The 24,287-nt window shown below is 41.0% G+C and overlaps 1 protein-coding gene across 2 annotated transcripts in view; it reads right to left on the bottom strand.

The window, feature by feature from the left end:
* Nucleotides 1-24,287, bottom strand: part of LOC116297356 (RNA cytosine-C(5)-methyltransferase NSUN2) — a 70,730-nt gene that overhangs the window by 38,923 nt on the left and 7,520 nt on the right. For both annotated transcript variants that reach the window (XM_089033929.1, XM_089033930.1), the window contains exons 4-14: nt 11,768-11,872; nt 10,806-10,911; nt 9,795-9,866; nt 9,292-9,376; nt 7,888-8,024; nt 6,689-6,747; nt 5,877-5,951; nt 2,360-2,490; nt 2,068-2,141; nt 1,218-1,345; nt 169-313 (exon numbers count right to left, since the gene is read on the bottom strand). In XM_089033929.1, the coding sequence (XP_088890055.1) occupies nt 169-313; nt 1,218-1,345; nt 2,068-2,141; nt 2,360-2,490; nt 5,877-5,951; nt 6,689-6,747; nt 7,888-8,024; nt 9,292-9,376; nt 9,795-9,866; nt 10,806-10,911; nt 11,768-11,872 (1,117 nt within the window). The remainder of the gene's footprint in view (nt 1-168; nt 314-1,217; nt 1,346-2,067; nt 2,142-2,359; nt 2,491-5,876; nt 5,952-6,688; nt 6,748-7,887; nt 8,025-9,291; nt 9,377-9,794; nt 9,867-10,805; nt 10,912-11,767; nt 11,873-24,287) is intronic.

The following is a 24,287-nucleotide window of genomic DNA, read 5'->3' as shown; positions in this document are numbered from 1 at the left end:
TAGATCAGCCCAGAGGTTGTTTCAGGGTTCTGTCTGTGAGTTAGACATGCCCTGACTTAGATCAGCCCAGAGGTTGTTTCAGGGTTCAATCTTTGAGTTAGCCATGCCCTGACTTAGATCAGCCCAGAGATCAGTAAAGGGATGACATGCACATGCTTGTAGTCTCACCTGGCCCTCTCCTTCTGTCTGCCACGGCAACCATTTTGGATTGTTATTGCATCTGTTTACATTTTCCCATGGAGCATTCTTCTTCTTTATCAGGACGGCAATGAAGAAGCCTCCAGTATCTTGCTGATGAGGGTAAACTCTGATACTACGAAAACCAGGACACAAATAGAAACTTGAGATAATAATAATAATAATAATAATAATAATAATAATAATTTCATTTTGGTGCCATTCCCTAGAGTATCATTTCTTTGTTTAATTGTTGCACATGAGAAGACACATGAATATGGATACATCTCAAGCAACGAGTTTAATCTTAAGAAAATGACACATGGTCTGAAATGGGAAAATATTTGTCCAAGTTCCAGACCAAGTGTTATTCTCGAGTATAATTTCTCTTTTTAACAGTTGTGCATGAAAAGACATTTGAATTAAACTCACACAAAGAATCTTATTCTCTAGGGAATGACACATGGTCTGAAATGGGAAAACATTATACCAAAGGAAACGGTAACAGATGTCTTTTGATTTTGTTACCATCTACGTAATAACATAAATACATAAATATGAATAAATAAAAATCAAATAGATAGGACTACATGATTTTAGATGTACTGTTTAATAAAAGAGCAGAAGCGTTTTATCAGGATTTAAGAACACGAGGCGTAGCCAAGTGTTTTTAGACCAGATAAAACATGATCTGCGAGTTTATTGAACAGCTTAAAAAACTCATGATGTATGTTCTCATACTGTACTGAATTCTTTACGAAATGAACCAAGTTTGATAGAGAAAATCCAAGTTAAAGTTTATGCAAATGAAGAGGAATCCATATCAGATATCAAACCTCCTTCGTGGTCATGATTTCTATTGTGTTTCCTAGTTTGATTCTTAATGGTTGTAAAGATTGTAAAGTGCATTTATTTAGATCATATTTTTTAATGAATTTTGCGCTATAAAAGTAATGAAATTATTATCTAATTATTTATCTGAAATGAGAAAATATTACAGCCAAGCTAAAAGAAGTTTATTGATTATTTATTAGGCCTACCATCTTTCAAGGTTCATTGCTTTGGCCTCTTCCTCTGACGGAGGAAAGTGTGATTGTCTGAAGCATCCTTTATAGGCTTCACTTCCCGGCTCACAACTAGTCACCTCTTCTCCACTCTTCATCATCAACTACATAACAAATTGACACACAAAGCAAGTTATAAATTAGATTTCACATCATTGTTTAAGAGAATCAAGAGTGAAGAATGCAGCAGTAAATAAACTACATGTGGGTTCTTGGGGTGAATTCCTCCCATTCATGCTGAGGTAATCACTTAAAATTCAAGGACTATTCAAGGAGTATGCAAGGACCCAAAAACGAATTTTCAAGGAGAATTATGTTCAGGTAACTATGCCAAGGTTTTACAGGTAATCACTTAAAATTCAAGGACTATTCAAGGAGTATGCAAGGACCCAAAAACGAATTTTCAAGGAGAATTATGTTCAGGTAACTATGCCAAGGTTTTACATGGTGGTTGCACATGGCCGACTTTCAGATTTTCCAATCTTTCTGACTAGATCTATTTCAGAACCATGCAAATGATGATCGAAGCAGTTGAGTTTTCAAGGAGTTTCGCTAAAATCGTAAAATTCAAGAGCCTGAAGTGAGATGAGGTTTTACTCTCTGTACCATAATAGTTTTTAAAATTCTTTCATATTAAAATTTTTGATTCCTTAGAGAATACAGTAACAATAGTCATAATTAAAGAACAAAAGCAGTGTGAAAAGGATTATGGTCTAGAGACAGGGGTAAAACGTCATCTTGCTTCAGGCTTATTCAAGGAGTTTAAGGAGAAGCATGAACCCATGACATATGGCCTGAATACTGCTAAGCCATTAGGACTACTTGCCTTCCATGTATAGAGTCCAGGAGATCTCTTGAGGTCTGGCAGCTCTTTAGAAACATCAAGTAGTTCTACAGCACCTGAAGACAAGAAGTGTAAACAATATATTTTTGGGTTCTGTTGATTGGAGACTTCATTCAATACATTGTCAGTAAAGTCATTTCATCCACAGGGAAGACAGACTTTGAAGGCACGAAACCCCAAAGTGAAGTTATTTACCCTTATGGTTGGCATTGCCATCTCAGATTTGGCAAACCCTAAGGTCACTAGTGCTTTTAGGTATCTGCAGGTTACTAACCGTCACTATTCTTGAGCAACTGTGCAATAACTGCTTCATTTTCTACTGGATTCAGTGAACATGTTGAATAAACAATACGACCACCAACATCAAGCATCTCCACTGCTCTTGCTAAGATTCTCAACTGAATTCTAGAAAATAAATGAGTTATACTATTTAATACAAGTATGAAAAATCAATGACAATGGCAATGACAATGACACGATAATGACAATAACTGACAATGACAATGACAGGCAATGGCAATGGCAATGATAATGACAATGACAATGACAATGACAATGGAAAAAAAAATGATGACTAGATCTCTTTCAGAACCATGCAAAACAGGGTAAGAAATAAATCCGACCTTAGTAAATAGTTTCGCCCTGTAGGTAAGATAAGTTACGATGAGTGCTCTTGGACCGATTGCACTCATTATAAGTGCCAGCTATTGTAACGCACTTATGGTAACCTGTTTTGGAGAGTTCAAATTTCGCTTGCACTGACCGTGAGTGCAAAGGCACATAACTAGGTTATGGTTAGTGCATTTCAGAACCATTTCCACTTACCATACGTGCTTTTTTAATAAAATTCGCTTGACTCCCTCATTAGCACAACTTCGGATGACGGGATCCTATATTACTTTTATAATAGCGCATTTAACACATTTGAGATCGGTCCACGAGCAAAGTTTAACTCGGATAAACGAGCAAATACATTTTGGCAAATACATTTTCAAATGAATGATCGTTCAACATAGATCATTTAAGAAAACTTTGACGTCTTGTTTACCTGGGAAATAACGATATTAAATAAGACTTGCACGATTATGATATTTAACTTTCGGAGGACATTATTATCACGGCAGCAATCATAAGAGTAAAAATTTGATGATTGTCAGAAATTCTTATGATCGGTGACTCTCTGTTAGACTTTGTGAGATATTTTGCTTTGTCTTCAGCACTTACCGGCGGTCACGTTCTCACGTTGCACTGACGGTATTGCTTGAATTCGTCTCCAATTGATAACTTGGTAACATCATTTTTGGTTTCATCCTTAAATCAGTCACTCATTTTGGCGACAAAAAATCAATAGCTTTCGTCGGAAAGACTTAATTCCAGATTTTCCCGTGAAAGTAACCGAACTGCTTTAGTGTTGAGGAAACAATTCTTAATCGAAAAATCCACAACAGTGAACTCTGAACTCCTCGTAAATCAGTTTTGTGTTTACAACACACGGTAACAGGAAACCGATCACATTAGCACCACTGACAGCATTAAGGCGGAATGTCAAGCGGCTGTCAGGACTGACAGCATGATCTTTGGTATCTTTGCTTTGCTTCTCTTTGCTTTTCCTTTTAGGATCACAAAGCAACATGGAAAGTCCCAGTATTAAAAAAACAGTTAAAGGCTAGTTGTAAACGCACTTGTAAATAACAAAAGATATAATGGCAAACCGTTTCAGAGGACTTTATATGTTTGATTTTTGTATGGTCTCATTGCAAGTACGCTTCGCTGGTCCTCGCTCAAGCCATACTTGATAGTTTATAAAAAGAGGTCGAAACCATCTCTGGCCCTCATGGCATTTGCAAATAAAGCAGTTTCTGCTGGTTTTTTCCTCAGCCATTTCGGCAGAAAATGCTTTGAAATTATTATCGTTGTTGACCGTCTTCAAAAGCGTTAATTTAGCTAAAAGCATAGTTACTGTATAGTTTCTTTTCAGTCAGTTGTCGACGTAAAATAAACTAACCACAAATAAATATGTACTATTACGACGATATATTATGAAACATTTGCACGTTAGCGTTAGCGATACATAGCTAATTAACATGATCCGGTCCGTGATCAAATTTCACCGCAACTCACTATCGCGCCAAGAACCATATACTACGTGACAATGGATCACCTACAGCTAGCTTTTGCTTTATTGCTAAAAAATTCTTGCAAGGAAAGATTATTGATACAAAATATGCTGGTGTTTTAATCTTATGATTGAATTGATTTTTGTTGTTGCTCCAAATGGCGTGAAAGTTCGACATTGCGTGAGATGGAGGAGGAAATAAGGAAACAAGATAAAATACTAATGGCGCACGGAAATGCCGGTAGCTTTTATACTTATTAAAGAAAGTAAAGTAAGGGACTAGATACCGTACGAGTATTTTTGAAGCGTTAATAACTTGGAGAAGCCTTTTAAAAGGCAAATAGAAAATTCTCAGGTTGCGCCCGTTCGAAGACTATGTTAATTTCCTTCGCATTGAGTTAGTTTTTTTCCCGCCTAGTGATTATTATTATAAAGCAGGGTTATCAAGGTTACCAGAACACTTCTCATGTTTGTCATCTCTAACGTCTAAAATTACCTGATATACAAATTCTACTCAAATTATGCGTCTTTGACAGGCTTTTAGCAGAAAATGCGTAAGTGGCATCTAAAGGGATTTTTTGCGCAGAATGTGCTAATGGCCCGTACTTTAAGTAGAACATGCTTATATTCCCGGTTTTTACGCTTGACGGATTTGTTTTGACACTACGGATTTTCACTGACAGTTGCTCATTATTATTTCGCAGGTAAAGAAGACGTCAAAGTTTTCTCAAATAATCTAGGTTGAACGATCATTTATTTGAAATGTATTTGCCAAAATGTATTTGCTCGTTTATCCGAGTTAAACTTTGCTCGTGGACCGATCTCAAATGTGTTAAATGCGCTATTATAAAAGTAATATAGGATCCCGTCATCCGAAGTTTGTATTTTCTAAGTATTAAATTAACTATTCTAATTCCAAAGTTGTGCTAATGAGGGAGTCAAGCGAATTTTATTAAAAAAGCACGTATGGTAAGTGGAAATGGTTCTGAAATGCACTAACCATAACCTAGTTATGTGCCTTTGCACTCACAGTCAGTGCAAACGAAATTTGATCTCTCCAAAACAGGTTACCATAAGTGCGTTACAATAGCTGGCACTTATGATGAGTGCAATCGGTCCAAGAGCACTCATCGTAACTTATCTTACCTACAGGGCGAAACTATTTACTAAGGTCGGATTTATTTCTTACCCTGTTGCAAGTAACAATCAAAACAGAAATTTAATGAATTTTTAAGGAGTTTCACTAGAATAGTAAAATTCAAGAGCTTTCGAAGTGCATTTGAAAACCTAAATTTAATTCAAGGAGTTTTCAAGGAGTTTTCAAGGAGTAGCACGAACCCTGGAAAAAGAAGCAAGTTCATTTATTTACTAACAAAGTACATTAATTGTTATTTGATGCTGGTTTTGTACACATGTTTGAATGGACTACTTCAACAATACCCCATGCATCTTTCAAGGGGGCAAAACAAGACAAAGATGATGGAGTTTTACGTGTTTGTCTTTAATGTGCCATCTTAAATTACCTTTAAATTTGTTCGTGACGTCATTAGTGTAACAAAACTTCATTTGTCCCCTGGATGCCCCATAATAACTGGTGATCCAAGATGGCTGCCGTATCATTAAAGTAGTCCATTAAACTCATTCAGTGTGTGACTGTGCAATAACATAGCAATACCTGTGCAGACTGAGTCCTGTCTGAGGTGTCCATTTGTTCCAGATGAGTGTATTTTTCCTCAGAGTTCCATCACCACTACAAATTTTAAAAAACGAAATAAGAAATATGAAAAGTGGAATGGGATAAGTAGGATGGAATAAAATAGAATAGGAATGGAATGAAATAGAATAAGAATGGAATGGAATGGAATGGAATAGAATAAGAATAGAATAAGAACAAGAACAAGAATAGAATAGGATAGAATAGAATAAGAACAAGAATAGAATAAGAATGAAATAGAATGGAATAAAACAGAATAAGAATGGAATAGAATAATAATGGAATAGAATAATAATGGAATAGAATAAGAATGGAATAGAATAAGAATGGAATAAAACAGAATAATAATGGAATAGAATAAGAAGGGAATAGAATTAAAATAGAATAGAATAAGAATGGAATAGAATAAGAATGGAATAGAATAAGAATGGAATAGAACAAGAATGGAATAGAATAAGAATGGAATAGAATAAGAATGGAATAGAATAAGAATGGAATAGAATAAGAATGGAATAGAATAAGAATGGAATAGAATAAGAATGGAATAGAATAGGAATGGAATAGAATAAGAATGGAATAGAATAGAATAAGAATGGAATAGAATAAGAATGGAATAGAATAAGAATGGAATAGAATAAGAATGGAATAGAATAAGAATGGAATAGAATAAGAATGGAATAGAATAAGAATGGAATGGAATGGAACAGAACGTAATAGAATAGAATACACATTTCTTCATTCATAACATACAATTCTAAATGAGTATCACTAACCTGCAAGGAACGTCACATAAAATCCTATCAAATTTTAGTTCAGCTTTATTACCTTCTTCCTGAAAAAGAATAAATATCTTTCAGATGAAAAACACAAGCATATCCCGAAATTTTATTTTAACTTCAAAAAAATTGTGCACCAAAACAAGGTAGATTTACTCTTCCCAGTAGACCGAAGCACTTAATCTTCGTAGCATCTGTTATGTTAACCACAAGTGTGTTTCAAATCGACCATGTGGTGCCAACGTTTCACCATGTAGACAAGTTTTTTACACCATGTGATCAAAGTGTTGGTCTGGCTGAACCATGACCTTCCTCACAACAGACCGATGCTCTTACACTGTACCAACTGAGCTAACCGGGTGGTGCTTCGCTGTAACCTATCATGATTGCAATGTGTCTTGTCCTGTTCATTTTACTTTCAATTGGGACTTGAAAGGGAAGGTTCGTTTTCTTCCCTTCTTAGGGCACTTTCTCTTAGTCGGAACTGACCAACCAAACCGGTTAAATATGTAAAAGTGAATAGGTCACTTTTAGTGCATTTTCCCAAAACTTTGAAACATCCTATCAAAATAGTGGATAAAGATTGGGAACAGAAGGACAGTCCTGATCAATAATGCAATTCTCTTTATGAATGGGCCAGACTGACTGGCCAGTTCTGACTAAATGGAAAGAGGCCTTACCTAGAGTGCAAATAATATACCTGTGAATAGGAGATAGTTAGCGCTTAATTAGACAAAACATAGGAATTCAGTGAGGCATGACAAGGCCACGGGCGTTTACTAGAGTAACAACTCAATATGCAAATGAATAGATACCAAAATGCGAACATGTCAAATTATATGAAAGAAAAGCATGTACAATAAGACATTGTTTCAGTTTTTGTAAGTGTGTTTAAAAATATTTTAAAATGTGCCCCCTTGAGTAGCACACTTCCACTAGTTTACCCATCACAGCTCGCCTATTTTAACTAATTAGCTTAGGCAACCAAAGGTTAGTAATAAGTTAGCTAACTATCTATTTTACGGGTATATTATTTGCACTCTATGCACTTTTTGAAAAACTAAAATAGTGCTAATCATTATTTGGTACTCCTGCGAAGATGAAGGGGGGGGGGGGGGGTTTGTTCAAACCATGGAACCATCTCTAGTGAAGTGCCTGTATACATCCTGGGCATTTTACTTTGGGCTTATACTTACATCTTTGACAAAGAGAGTAGGGAACATTGCAGCATCGTGGTTCATCACTAGACAGGATGGACTTCTCAGTCTCTTGCTTTGATGTATCAACATGTAGCAGCGTTTGTTTTGCAGCTCGTTTGAAATGACCAGACCATCTGCGAGACAAAGACTTCATCACTAGAACATCACTAGAACATCACTAGAACATCACTAGAACACCACTAGAACATCACTAGAACATCACTAGAACATCACTAGAACATCACTAGAACATCACTAGAACATCACTAGAACATCACTAGAACACCACTAGAACACCACTAGAACACCACTAGAACACCACTAGAACACCACTAGAACACCACTAGAACATCACTGGAACATCACTAGAACATCACTAGAACATCACTAGAACATCACTAGAACATCACTAGAACATCACTAGAACATCACTAGAACATCACTAGAACATCACTAGAATATTTAGAGATAACTAGCAAAAAACTAGCGTGAGCTACGTCAGTGTTTCTAATGAAACAGTTGATAAAAGGGTAAATTATACACTGTGAAAAGATAAAAAATCTTATTGACAATTTGGACGCTAGTCATTCTTCGGAGTAAAAGAGGACTAAGCATCTGAAACGTCAGTTTTTTCATCTTTTCACGGTGTTAAATTTACCCTTTTATCATTACTATAATATTTACTTGGGGTAAAGTGAAGTGGGATAAAGTAAACTAAAGGCAAAAAAAATTACTCATTATGAAGTTAAGGAAAAATTTGGGTCAAGTTGGCATTGCAATGATGCAGTTGAATTGTTGGACTGTTTCTGGTGACAAAATAGATACCATCTTGGAAATATGTTCCTTTACAGTGTCCTAATCCATTGTAATGACAACTCAACCCATTTTCTCCTCAACTCGGAATGGCTTATATGGTGTGTGCCACTAGTGTGCCACCTCTCACCAATGCAACCAGGGTTTGAATCAAGGGCTTGGTGTTGTATGTCAGTAGAGTTGTTTGTGGGTTAACTCCTAAAATAATCTTAAAGCCCTGCTTACACTGGCAATTTTTGAGGCGATTTTTGCTGCGATTTTTGTGGCAATTTTTGAAAATATAAAATCTTTTGTCTCATCCTTCAAAAGAGACATTCGTCTAGGAAAATCTTGGTATCCTGAAAAAAACTTTACAAGTAAATTCTTAAGTAAAAAATTGCCGCCAAAATCGCTAGTGTAAAACAGGGCTTAAGAGGGAGACCTAAACTCTACTTACATTATGCCAAGTGGTGCAGGAATTGAAATGGAAATCTCAAGGGAGAGATGCAAGTGTACACCTGCTACACCACCCTTGATTCCATTAAATCCCTTACATTCAACTAGCATATGCACAAAACTAGATAAAGATATGTTAAGGTGTATACAGACCTGGGATGCCTTTAGAATCATCTGTGTGTAGCATCTCAATAATCTGGCTTGTTTTAGAGCCAGGTGCGGCACATGTATCCAGAACCTGGGAAACCATAACTCTGACACTTAGAGGGACTTGACTTGAATCGCCACTACATGGTGAGCTTATAAAGGATAAGGGACCCACTGGATAAAGGACCCACTGGAAAAAGGACCCACTGGATAAAGGACCCACTGGATAAAGGATCCACTGGATAAAGGACCCACTGGATAAAGGATCCACTGGATAAAGGACCCACTGGAAAAGGAACCACTGGATAAACAACCCACTGGATAAACAACCCACTGGATAAAGGAGCCACTGGATAAAGAACCCAATGTAAAAAGGATCCACTGGATAAAGAACCTACTGGATAAGGAACCCACTGGATAAAGGACCAACTTGATAAAGGACCCACTGGATAAAGGAGTCTTAAGACAGTGATATTTACTGAATAAAAAAATGATGATAGTAATAATACCTTATGTCCTGGCTGAACATCAAGGAGTAGAGGTGGTATCATACTAACAGCTTCTTGCCTACTGATATTACCCTACAAGTATAAAATGAGGTCACATGAACTTGTTGGATCTGGCGTGTTAACTTGTTTTGAAAATAATTAAAACTAATATTAATTTCTCATAGTTTTGTTTTGCGCGATGAAATTAAGTGACAGAGGAAGGACCTATGAGCCTGGAAAAGCTCTTGACCTCAACTTTAGAAGAGCTATTATTGAGGAGATTTTGAGAAGTGTCACAGGTTATTTTCCAGGCTCTGTATATTCGACATTAACTTGGTGCTCCATGGTCTTAACAAGTTCACACGCCAACTGCAAATAGTTTACGTGCCAAAAAAAACATCCTTTTCACCTGATAAAACAATGCTTTGGGGCTTGGGATTTTATGACTTTAAACGTTTCTCGACCCACTGAAATTAGGCAATCAGTTTGTTCGAATGGAAATGATGTATATTGAACTGAAAATCCCACCCCAGCTACACCTTATTTAACAGTAGTGAGAGGCAACTCACACTCAAATTTGACTGGACAAGTTCCAATTGCCCTATGACGTCACTGCTTGTTTATGTAGGGGATAGAATTGCCAAATCCAATAGAAAATTCAACAAACTTTGCTCCTAGCTAAACAGTTTAATCTAAAATGGCCTGGTTTCCAGATATAATATGTGATAATATGTACTAAAAAATATTCTGAGCGTTTGCTGGCTATTCTACTTCTCTTCATGGATTGATACGGGTTTTAGAACAATTTTCGGTGAATTTGAGTTGATTTGACCCCATTTAGACAATAGATTATCGAAGATTGTTTTGATGTGACATCATAGTGAATTAGGGCAATTCCAGCCGTTATTTTTACCCCTGGGTGTAATCCTTGATCCAATTCAGCCGTTATTTTTACCCCTGGGTGTAATCCTTGATCCAATTCCAGCCATTATTTTTACCCCTGGGTGTAATTCTTGTTCATAAGTGACTTACACATTCAGTCTCTTGAACAAGAAAGTAGTGAAACTTCTCCATGGTCGCCGACTTCCTTAAGAATTTACGAGACAGGTTTACTTGCCAAGCAAGTTCATCTGGATACCTGGTGGAATAATACAGTATAGAAAATAATAAATAAATAATAATAAAATGACTGCAATTTTCATAAACATGCAAACTCTGTGTCTATGAGCTGCAAGCTGAAATTTGGTTTTTCGCTGCTGTCAATCAAACCTAAGTGTTCTGTCAATCCCCAAGTGCTTTATAACTCCACACTCTTATAAAATACAAATTTCAGGAATCAGGAATAAAAACTGAAAGTATGCGTGCGTGCTGTGTGCTCTCATAAAGCATGCGCTCCCAACCAATCAGAATTCAAGATTTAGAACAGTTATTTTATAATTCCATTTAGTTGCAGATTGCCCAGGTCTCAAACTAACAATGTTTTTTGAAATAGGTTTTTTTAACAGCTTTATTGGGAAACTAATATTACAATGTGTTGAATAGAAAAAAACTAATAGTTACCTAGAAAGGAAAGTCACTTACGGGACATGAGACCCATGCGAGGTGACCACCTCATGAAATGTTGAAATAACCAAATGTAAAAATATATGCAAAAAATATAACAGTGTACGTAAAAATAAAAAATAAGAATGGAAAAATTAGTTCATTAAGATTAAACTAGTGTACTTTATGAGGTTAACCTCTATGACAGGGACATTCTCGAAAAGCAGACCAGGTACAAGACCTGTCAATGTCAAAAACAGAATCAAGTAAAGAAAAGTAACATACTGAAATGTGGTTTTTGAAAGTAGCTATACTAGAAAAACATGCAGAAGATTTACATACACTGTAAGACTGAGATGCTGAGAGAACATAAGATTACTGTGGGAAACCATGACTCACACTCTTATTAATAGTTCTTCAATGAAGCTCCTTGGAAGTCATTAAATACTCACCATGGTAATGTTTTTGGTGGTTCAACTTTTTCTCCTTGCATAGCTGTATCTGATAAGTTCTCCAGGTAATGTTTCTTCAAGAATTGTAGTAATAACTTAGACTGACTGAAGTGTAAAGGATATCATTACTTATATTAGTAAGAAGAAGAAAAATAAACAAACAAACGTAAAAGGACAGTTATTTCATGACTGGTATACCACAGGTTGACCAGTAATAAACTGGTTCAATATCATAAATGATGAAATTGAGAATTAATGGAAGGAAGAAGAAAGGGAAGAGAAAGGAAGGAAGAAACAAAGAAAAAATTGAAGGAATCAAGAAAGGAAGGAAGCACGGAAGGAACGAACGAACGAACAAATGAACAAACAAAGGAACGAAGCAAGGAACAAAGGAATGAAGGAAGAAAGAAAGGAAGGAAGGAAGGAAGGAAGTAGCGAAGTAGTGAAGGAACAAAGGAAGAAAGGAAGGAAGGAAGGAAGGAAGTAGCGAAGTAGTGAAGGAACAAAGGAAGAAAAGAAGGAAGGAAGGAAGGAAGGAAGGAAGGAAGGAACAAAGGAAGGAAGGAAGGAAGGAACAAAGGAAGGAAGGAAGAAAGGAAGGAAGAAACGAAGGAAGGGAAGGGAGTGAGAGTAGTATAGGGAATGGGGGTTCCAGCGCAATCTCAACACGGGCAAGACCCGTGTCAAAAATCCACCTACGGAAACAACCCACTCCAAGTGTGGTTGGGGGCAACAGCGCAAATATGTTAGTCTATATATGGAGTGCGAAGATTGTAAGAGAACTTTTAAGAAAGAAGCGGATTTGAAAAAGCATTTGAAAATGAAGACGAAGTGTATGAGCAGTTATGATTGTGGATGTGGTAAGAAGTTTGAGACTAAGGTTAAATTGTTTTGGCATTGTCAGGACTGTGAGTACGACTACGACGACTTAAAAAGTGCTTGGTATTAGGTATAAAATATTTCCTATTATATAGATGGAATCCCAAAGCAACTTCAGCACGGTGTCAATACCCGGTAACGGTGAGATTGACGTTAGACAGTTTTGGCGTCAGTCAGAAAGGAAGGTTAAAAGGACTCTCCGAAAAGGTATAGAAGAATTAGGAGCCCTGAAAGCGAGCATAATGGTAGAAGTAAGTTTGTCAAAAGACGAGGTAATGACGACAGCAATGTTGCGATCAAAGTCGTTAGTGATATTAGAATCCACGAATCTGGATAGGTCACTCAGTGAAGCCTTAGAAGCAATAATGGAGTCGCTGTCTAACTACACGAAAGAAGGATCGGGTTGGACAGTAGAGGAGGTTGAAGGAATAGAGATAAGTATAGCCAGGTACGTACCCATACGAGGGGGGAGTTACGTACCGCTACCAACGTGGGTAGAAAGGAAGAAGGCTATCGTAAACGTGAAGAATGAAGACAATCGATGCTTTATGTGGGCAATCAGGTCTGCACTGTATCCAGCAGAGAAGGATCCCTGTAGGACAAGTAAGTATCCCACAGATGATTTAGAGTGGGATGGTGTGGAATTTCCCATGCAGTTGATAGACATCCCCATATTTGAGGAAATAAACGATCTAGCAATTAACGTTTACGGAGTCAGAGAGCAGACGATAGTACCGTTAGTTCTGTCAAAAAGTAAAGGAGAGCGCGTACATTTATTCTACCACGGCGGACACTACTCATGGGTTAAACACATTAGCAGACTATTCTACAGACATACTAAGCACAAAGGTAAAAAGTACTTCTGCGACTGCTGCTTGCTGTCATTTACATCCTTAAATACCCTAAAGAAACACGATGAGATCTGCCGCGGAGTCGAAGAAGTGGCGCAACGGATCCAGATGCCCACCAACAAAGAGCTTTCATACGCAGACCATCAAAAGCAGATGCAAGTGCCTTACGTGATATATGCAGACTTTGAAGCGTTGATAACTAAGGAAGAGCAGAAAAGTGGTGCCACGAATAAGGTGGGATTACACGAGATCTGCTCCTTTGGTTACATAGTAGTCAGATCAGACGGTAAGGCCGACCCTCCTGTAATTTACCGAGGTAAGAACGCAGCTAATGAGTTTCTAGAAGCATTGCGAGAAGAGGAGGGGGAGATTAGAGAACGATTAAGACGTCCAAAGAAGATGGAATTTACCAAAGAGAACCAGGAGGCTTTTAAGAAGGCAAAAAAATGCCACATTTGCCAACATACGCTTCTTCAGTTTGGAAGACGAGCCAAGAAAGCGTGGGATGAAGATGGAAAGTATCTAGGAGAAGCTCATTTTAAATGCGGGAAGTATGCTAAGAAAGGTGAGAAGCTGGGAAAGCCCTCCACGCACTGCATTCACTGCCACAAAGCATTTGTTGAGGATTTCTATGTGGATAAGGTTAGGGATCACTGCCACATCACGGGTAAATACAGAGGAGCGGCTCATTGGAAATGCAATATAAACTTCAAAGTAAATCCAGACATGGAGATTCCGGTGTTCTTTCACAACCTCCGCGGTTACGACTCCCATTTGCTACTACAAGGAACAGACGGCTCCGACGTCAAATGCATACCCAACAACAAAGAGCGCTACATGTCCGTAACTGTGGGTAAGCTGAAGTTCTTAGATTCGCAGCAGTTTATGGCGGACTCCTTAGCAAACCTCGTAAAGTATAACACCAACTTTCCCATTTCCAGCCAATACGGCGCGGAAAGGAAAGGAGTGTACCCATACGAATACATGGACTCCTGGGATCGATTCAAAGAACCCCTACCACCCAAAGATCGCTTCTACAGCACCCTAAACGAGTCCGGTATAAAGGACGAGGAGTACCAGCATGCGTTAGACGTGTGGGAAAAGTACTCCTGTGAGAACATGGGGGACTACCACGACATCTACCTAAGGTCTGATGTAGTGCTGCTTGCAGATGTTTTCCAAAGCTTCAGAAAGATGGCTATGGAATATTACGGATTGGATCCCGCTAATTTCTACACGGCTCCTGGGCTCAGCTGGAGTGCTTTGTTAAAGAAGACAAATGCGCAGTTGGATCTCCTAACGGAGTACGACATGTATCGGTTTATGGAAGACGGTATTCGTGGCGGCGTATGCGGGCCCAGCCGACGTTACGCCCGCGCAAACAACCCCTTAGTAGAGCACGACCCAGAGAAACCAACCACATACATTTACTACCTGGATGCGAATAACCTTTATGGTTGGGCAATGTCACAGTACCTACCTGTGAGAGACTTCGAATGGGATCCAGTGAAGCCGATAGACTTCTACATGCAGGTAGGAAAGGAGGAAGACAAGGGTTACGTTTTAGAAGTGGATCTGGAGTACCCAGAGCACCTGCACGACGAACACAATGAGTTCCCCTTAGCACCAGAAGCGATAGAGATACCATTTAAGCAGCTAAGTCCGCTGCAAAAGCAAATGTGCCCTGGTTACAAACCGTACAGGAAACTAACTATGAACCTGATGGATAAGAAGAAGTATGTGGTACATTACCGCAACCTGCAGTTCTACGTGCGACACGGAATGCGCGTAGAGAAGATCCACAGAGTCCTAAAATTCACGCAGGAACCCTGGATGCGCCCCTACATTGACTTTAACACGCAAAAGCGTACCGCAGCGAAAAATGACTTCGAGAAAAACCTCTTCAAACTGATGAACAACAGCGTGTTCGGAAAGACAATGGAGAACATCCGCAAGCGCGTAAGCGTAAAAATAGTCAGCACCAAAGAGGAAGCAGAAGCATACGTGTCACAGCCAGGCTTCGTTAGATACGTAGAAATGCTGAACTTCTACGTGATTCACATGAAAAGGGCAAACCTCTTACTAAACAAGCCCGTTTACACAGGCTTTACGGTGCTGGATCTATCGAAGCTGCTTATGTACGAGTTCTACTACGATAAGCTTAAGCCAAAGTACGGAGACCGCTGTCGCCTCCTGTACACAGACACCGACTCCCTAATTCTAGAAGTGCAAACGGAAGACGTTTACAAAGACTGCCTCCCCGACATAGACGAGTACGACACCAGCGGTTACCCGAAGGAGCACTTCCTTTACTCTGCGAAGAATAAGAAGGTAATTGGGAAGATGAAAGACGAAATGTTAGGAAAACCCATAGTAGAGTACGTGGGTCTGAAACCAAAGATGTACAGCGTGCTAAAGTTAGACGGCGTAGAAAAGAAAGCTAAAGGCGTAAAAAAGTATGTGGTTAAGAAGGACATTACGCACGAGTCCTACCTCAACGTATTACGAACACGCAAGGAACAGCGGCATAAGATGAACAGCCTGCGCAGCTATGGTCATCAGATACATAACGTCACGCAGGAGAAGGTGTCGCTGTCTGCATTTGACGGTAAGCGATGGATGTGTGATGATGGAGTGCATACGATAGCATTCGGACATCACACGATAAGCAGTTCTTCTTTGACGAACCCATGAGTGGGACCATCATGAAGATAATATAAGATGGGCTGACCCTTCTTAGCTATCGCACTTCGGATCTGGTAAGTTTCCAAAGACCAATTAGGATCCGTAGCTCTTTTGGATCCTCCTTCTAATTCACCCGACTCATAGAGATATCGAACCGTGACATCGCCTAATCTTTTTTCCTGGGGGAAGACCGCCCTCGAACTTCTGATGAAGGACTTGTGTTCCACGTGTTTCTTTTTTATGGCATCCTTGGGTTTCATTCCCGTAGCCCTGGCCGCCTCGTTGTTCGAAGCTGCGACGACCTGGGGGAGCCTCTGAGTCCATTCCCTGTTGCGTTTGGAGGGATCTTCCAGCTCTTTCCAATACTGGTACCCAAAGAGGCGCTCGGCCAGGGTCTTATTGAATCTTTCGACGATGCTCTGACCCCTGTGGTACTCAGCTTCGGCTCTCCTAATCTTAGTGTCGTGGTCTTTCAGGGTCTTAGTAACCACGCCCATGAACTCTGTCCCCGCATCCACTTGCAGCAGCTTAGGCCATTTCAAGACGCGCTTATAAATCCTACCTAGGGCTTCTGCGACTTCCCCAGAATCCTTGCTGGTTATGGGTTCGGCGTCCTTGTATCTGCTTGCGATATCGACTACGGTCAAAGCGTATCTATAGGTCTTCTTTCTCACCTTGTCGTGCGGCAAGAAAAGCAAATCCGCCTGATGAACTTCATTGGGGGTATTTACGGTAAAGCTGGGCCTGGGAATGTACTTGGGCACGGGAAGATAAACCTGCCAGAGGGTTTGTTTTCTTAGCCAGTTCTTAGCCGTTTCATCTGATACCCTGGCCGCGGTCGCGAGTTTCTTGATGGCCGACGCTCCTTTCCAATAGCCTTCAGGCCCATAGTAAATCCTCTTGAGTTTGTCCTCTACGCGGCCCATTATATGAATTCCAAAACAAGATTGATCTTACGTCCGTTAAAATCCACCGTCTTTCCGTCCACTTTAATGGTGATGTTTATGCTTTCTACCAAATTAGACAAGTCATAGCTCAAAGAAATGGGAGTGTATTCCACTGGGTCAAATGGATTACCTTTGGGCAGAAACTTGGACATAAGAGAAGACTTTTCTCCATTGTTGTAACTATGAACCAAGTCGCAATAGACTTCGTAAGAGGATGCGACTTTCCATTTCACATCATATGTATTGCCGCTATTTATTGTGGTACTAGTAAGACCCAGGAGTTCTACCAATGAACTGTCCTTTAAATTAGCGCTTCCACTATTTTTCTTGAATTTCATTTCATGGGGTAATCCTGTGGTAAGAGTATATCCATGCTTTGCTAGCTCCTTAGCCAGTGTTATAGGGGTGTAATGGGAATCTGGTATTTTTGGCTTTTGGGAATTCACAACGACAAAGCCGCCAATCAAATTATACCAAGAATTGTACAAAGAGCAACTAACCAGCCTAACCCTTTCCGCGCGGATGGGAGGATTCAAATAAGTGGTAAAGTCATTCTTGTCGCTTTCCAAAAAGACGATCATTATATTAGATACGCCAAGGCCACGCCTCCGGCCAGCCCTGCGACTCCTACAAAGACCAATTCATTGTCTTTTTGTTTCTTAGAAGGCTGGTAGTAATTCTTGAACTGAGGCTTTTTCATTCTAAAGTCGGGGTGTGCTTGCGCATAAAGTTTGAAGGCGTAGTCTGTGTTTTCGAAGTTCTTATCCGCCTGCATCTTGTCTTGGTAGTTCTTGTCCAACCAATCCCTGTAAGCTTGTCTTTTTTCATTCCAAGCTGCAACGTCCCGCTGATATTTCTCCAGCGCTAAGTCGTGTCTCTTTCTTTCGGCGGCCAAATTTCCGCTGCGATCACCTCTAACTAATCTATCCAAATATTGACCACCATAATTAGCCCCTGTAAATGCTAAAGCTGCAATGACTCCACCTGCGACTAAGCTAACCATTATACATTAGGTAGGTACTTTTCCTTCCGTAGGTAATCCTTTACCATGATAGCCCCGCCTACGGCAGCGGTCATCTTAGCAAAGTTAGCGAAGCTCTTGCTTGGGTCTTCAGTAAAGTCTTCTTTGAGCACTTTCTTACCTACCCAACCAATACCCGCAACGATGGAAGTAATGATAGCTGCCTCTTCAACAGTTTTCAACAACGCGGTCGACATTATATTACAAAGCGAGAAGGAAAATCTAGGTCGCCGCGGGTGATAAATTTACTCCATTTCAGGGATCTTACTTTTTCTAACGGGCGGCTCCGTAGGCGTGTAATGCGCTGGCTCCAACTTTACTTTTGGCTTTGCTGCCCGCCATTGTAAGTAAAGGCTGCCTGCTGCTATAGCAACTCCTAACGCGCCAATGACGTACCCAGGATTAATGAAGGATTCCTCTTCTTTTTCCTCCACCTTTTCTTCTTTTTTGGCTTTGTTCTTCCTATTCATCTCCGCGAGCTTCTTTCCCGCGGCAACTCTGCCTGGAGATTTAGCCTTGGTAATCTTGGTATCTTCTACGGGTGGTTGTTCTTCGGTGCCACTCATCTTATATTAAGGGACTTGAAGGACTTGACAAGTAACTTGATGACGACTTGACAATGACTTGGCAATGACTTGACAACGACTTGACTAAGTACTTGAGGCGACTTGACAACGACTTGACTAAGTACTTGAGGCGACTTGACAACGACTTGACTAAGTACTTGAGGTGACTTGATCATCAGCAAGTGCCGCCTGGAAGACCTTTTCGACTTCTCTGTCCTTCTTGAAGTCCTTCCAAGATGTTCCAAAGGAACCTAGTACCTCCTTCAAGTCGACGTGCTGAGCTACGTGAAGTGCCGCAGAGGCGACTGCCATTAACTTACCGCACTTCAAAGACAACCACCCACAGGTTATCTTAAGTTCTTGGGCGATGACATAGTCCTCGCTTATGTCCTTCTGTAGTTGCTCCACGTCGTCTATAGGCAGTGCAAGTCCAAGCAATTTAGTCGCAAGTCGGATAGCGGAGTCTGCTACGGCATCCGTGGTCTTACTTGCAAGGGCGGCCTCGTACCTCTTATGGAACTTCTTGACTTCTTCTTCCGACAACTTATTAACCTGCTCATGGGTAAGTTCCTTACCTATCATTTCTTTACACTTCCCCGAAGACACAAGGATGTTGAGTTGTTCCTTAAGGTTACTTTCGTCTAACTGTGTGGGGACTTCATCTATGAGCTGCTCAATGTCCATATATGTTAACGTCATACGGAAACCTCAAAGAGAAAATCATTTTGGAATGTTGGTGCGTCTTTAAATGCCGCATGTATTCATGCAACTGTTCCTTGCTTATCTCACCGCCGTAGTCGCTTAAGATGGTTTCCAGATCAGACTTACTGGGTGTATAAAATACTACGAGAGAGCCTATGTTTTCCCTGAAGGGCTTAGAGACACTGGTAAGCTGCTGCGAGAGTAACCAAACGCTGATATTGTCGTGTCTGCCGCTGAAGGCGAGTTTAACGAGCTCGGAGGTGCGTCTTTTTACGTCGTCCCCGCAGGCGATGTCATCCAGTATGAGGAGTGTCTGCGTATTCTTAGGGAATTGCTTGTGCCAGAACTTAAGATGGCTGGATAACTCGTTAGGATCTAAGATATCTACGAAGAAGTCGTCATCTTTCACTCCTATGCCCGTCCAGGTGCGGTTGTTCACGTAGGTGGGGCATAATAGCACTATGTAGTCAAAGCGGTATCTAAAGGGTCCTAATAGCTGCTCTACCACGAACTGGGTCTTTCCGCAGCCGGTGGGTCCTACTATCAGAGCGTTACAAGGCATGTGATCTGGGTTCATATATAGATGGAACCAGTGGAAGCAGTAAGAAGGATTACCGCCGACGCAAAGGATAAAAGAGACACCATAGAAATGCAAAGGGAAGAGATAGACCGGTTAAAAGAGCGCGTACAGGAATTGTACGATGAAATGTGTGGTCTGAAGCGTGCAGAACGGTTTGGCGCGCTTTTGACAATGGCGGGCTGGGCTAAGGAGTCCATTAAGGACTTCATTCGATATCCCCCATAGATATATGGACTGCATTACGTGCGAACTACCTGCTGACTGCATCATCGTTACCCCTCCGACGCCTCGTAAGAAACACAGCTGCTGTCACTGTAATAAGGTATTCTCTGAAGAAGACTTCGTTGGACATTGGTGTCCCGCGGATACTAAAGCACAAAGGACTTTAGACGACGTTCGAGAAGAGTAAGAGGTCGCAAAGAAGATCTTACTAAACCCCAGCAAGAGGAATTAGCATAGGTCTTTCTTTTTTATTGTTATTTTGTTAAATGCTGCAAAGAGGTCTCAAGTAAGGGTCTATCTTTTATTGTTATTTTGTTAAGCCCCCATTAAAAGATGAGGTATCATTCTTTCTCATTGTTGAAACCAGCAAAAAGATAATCATGTTAACCATTCTTCGATCGTGATGATTTAACAAAATAACAATAAAAGATAGACCCTTACTTGAGACCTCTTTGCAGCATTTAACAAAATAACAATAAAAAATAAGGTGTATATAATGGAGTGCATGCGATGTAATAAATCTTTCAGCAGTAAGCAGCGACTGCAGTACCATCTTTCCAAGAAAGTCTGTCAGAAGACCGTAAGTACCCTTTGCGGTGACTGCGGTAAGGAACTGTCCACAGTACAGGCCCTACGATATCACCGCGAGCATAGAGTCTGCCTTAAAGGTCATTGCCACCGATGCGATGAACCCCTCTTTGAAGAAAACTGGCATAAGTACCGCTGCCGTCGCTATGACCTCACAGATGTAGTCTGCGAGACCCACGGTGATTTAGCAGAGCGATGTTGCCCCCGGGAGACTTCCAGGGCCCTGACGAAGCAGAAGCAGGAGATCGACGAAGACTTCGTATGCTTCGACGACTATGAGGGTGTAAGGTGGGAGAATAGGGAACACTGGGATGGCATTTGCGACCGATGTGGCTGTATACGTAGCGGTCAACATATTTGGTGCTGCCTTTACGATGGCCCTAAGCCCTTAGATCATTATCTGTTGGTAAGAAAAGAGTGGAATCTACTTAAGGTATAATGTTACCTTACATCGCAGCGTTCCTAGGAGGTGTGACTATTACCTTATCGGCGTATGAAATGACGGAAAAAATGAGGTCTGACTTAGCAGACCAGTATCTAAAGGCTCATGATGACTAATCGCACAATGGATTAGCTTCAGTTCTACGTTCGATGTCAAACTTCCATCGACCGTTGACCTTACCATGAGTACGTAAGTGCGTGTACTCTTCACCTTCCAGTATGTACCTTACACAGTCAGGCGCCCAAAGGCTGTATTCCTGACCGTCGCGTTCCAAGACCAATCTCAAACGGTCATCGAACGTGACATAATTTTTTATTCTGTATGAAACGCCATGCAGCAAGTTACGCCAGTGTGTTTGTTCAAGGATCATTATATCTATGAAATATTCTTTGGTGAGTCCTTAACGCATCCTGCGTCTTAAAAGCCTTAACACACCAAGGACAAGGTACACGAATGCCTTCCGCGTAATGGTCGATCTCCCTGCATATAAGGTCGTAATCATTACACACCAGAGTTAGGTAACCATTTGCCTCGTATCGTGCGAGTAACGCCTCTTGTTTCGAGGATAATACGCCGTTGCCCTTAGGCGTCTTCAACTCCAGGCATAACCCATTATACTTTTTATGTGCATTGAGGATTAAGATGTCAGGCTGTCCCGCCTGATACCCTTTCTGCCAACATGCTATCCTTTTGCTAGCTGAGTCCTGTAGTTCTCCAAGACCTGGTGCGAGCAGTAGGGTAGGGTGGAATCGGCGTATGTAGTCTATGACTTTCTTATGCAGGTCAAATTCATTTTCTATTTTGAATACCAACTTGTTAGGACTGTCGAACCGCCGCTCTATTTCATACTTACCTGTCTTTCTTAGCGTAGGAAGAACGTCACCTAACACCCATTTCCTGAACTTCTTTGCTTCGACCTTTTCAGATCCGAATATCAATTCATAAAGACCTTCCTCCGTCAAATACACAGTATTGGGTTGTGCGTTAAGGGTGTCGGTCAGACTGACACCCTTTATAGACTTCAAAGTTACCTTGTTCTCCTCTGAGACGTGTGCTCTAGCTGCGTCCCTAGAGTTAACGTAACCCAACACCAAGGCCACTTCCTTTGCTTTGAAGTACAGTTTATCGCCTTGCACTATGCATTGCAGTTTGGTGTCGTCGTTTTCGAATACGCGAAGCATTATATACCAGCAATATTTTTATCTTAATATGCAACGCTCTTTAGCTGATTCATTTCTACACTCAACTGCGCGTCAGACACCACGAAGATGTATGCGTTGATCTTGTCTGAATCGCCTGCACTAGTGTTTGGGTCACGCTTGATTTCCAGGGTAATGCCGTCCTGGGTATTTACCAGACACAATCCCTGCCCATGTAAATCCTCGTCGTTGGTGGTTCGCATGTCAATCCACAGTGCATACTTATTGGTAAAGAACTCACCGGGTGCAACTTGATCCCCAAACTTTCTTTTTATTTCCCTGTAGATGTCTGAGGGCTTCATTCCCTGCGAATACACCTTATTTGGAACTCCATTGATGCTAATCCCGACGTTGGTGATGCCGGGGTTATGAAAGGCTTCAGAGTCGCGCTTACCGGCTTCATAAGGCTTAATAAATACCAACATCAGCCCCGTAAGACTACGACGTGGTAAATTAATGCTCTGAGTAATTACCGCGTCTGTCTTATCCAGGAAACTAAAGGTTTTGTACATTACCGCGTGGTCGTACAAGAAAGCCTTTCCAGCACTGTATTCCATGCCAGCGCTGCGTGCTAGATCTTCGGAGTGTATGGTTTCATACTGCAATTCCAGGTTGGTAATGGCGTATGGATGAATACTTCCCGACAACGCAGTGCTTAACCCGCCAATGATGTTAGTCATGTTGGCTAAGGTCACTTCAAACTGCAACTCACTCAACTGTCTAGGATAATAAACCCCGTGGCTGGTAATAGCCTCAAAGTCCAATGGTATTACGTATTTAGTACCATAGGCTGTCTTAATGGCCTTTGCATCTGCCACGTCAGTTGCGTCGCCAGAATCGGTAGGTTGTGTCTTGGTGGGAGTCCTAACCTTACGTAATATTGCGCTACCGATACCCTGCTCTATTTTTTGTGCCCTTTCGAATGCAGTCAGCCACAGATCTTTGTAGGTGGTGTACAGGTCATAGTTGTTTAAGTCTAAGAGGGATTCCCCGGCGAACTTTACGCGCATCTTAGAAACAATGTTGCGACCAAGGTTGTTAACGATAATCCTTTCATCTGTGGGGCTTGACTGCACCGCTAGGTCGAACCTTAAAGCCAGGGTACCAGGAACCAATACTAGGTTATCCGTTAGGCGGGGCACGCCTACATACAGCGTCTCACCTGGCTTAGCGCTAGAAGGCGTGAATGTAACCCGGTGAAAGGTGCGTTCTGCTTTCAGTCCGCCAACCTGCTTAGGTAATATGTTGGGGTTTAACTTTGAGCTTATCATATATAATGGAAGTAGAAGGAACGGATTTTGACCCCACCACCGAAGAAGGTCAAGTAGACATTAACGACGAAGAATACGACGCATGGACTAAAGGCGCGGAAACCGACCCCCTAATCTACGACATGGCTCTAGAAAACACGTACGGTAGTAGGTGGAAAAGCTTCAAGGCAGCCTTGAATCGCATGTGGCACGAAAAGAACCCCGGTGAGTCCCCTCCTGAGTACATAGAACTTCGAAACATGGGTGAGCAGGGAGCAGCCGCACGGGAAACCATAGAGTGGGCAAAGCAGGAGCTAGAGCTGCGCTACAACAACTTCGAGGCCGACGACGTAAGGCTCACAGAACGCGGAAACAAAGTCCTCATAAGCGTCCAAGACATGAGATATCCCGACAAAAACCGCTGGACCAAACCACAAATCCTCTTCGACGAAAATGGCTCGGTCATGGTTAACGTGGCAAGATTAAGAGGCTTTCAACTAGCTACCAGAAGTGCGTTAGAAAGGTTGGGAGCCCTGAATGAAAGGGTCGCACTAGAAAAACACGCCGAGGAACTACAAGAAACGTTGA

Source organism: Actinia tenebrosa, unplaced genomic scaffold (assembly GCF_029948245.1).
Source record: "Actinia tenebrosa isolate PJP-AT-01 unplaced genomic scaffold, QUT_ActTen_1.0 PGA_scaffold2__45_contigs__length_23673736, whole genome shotgun sequence".
Classification (NCBI taxonomy): Eukaryota; Metazoa; Cnidaria; class Anthozoa; order Actiniaria; family Actiniidae; genus Actinia; species Actinia tenebrosa.
Note: the sequence above shows the minus strand (reverse complement) of the source record. Positions and strands in the feature narration are given on the sequence as shown.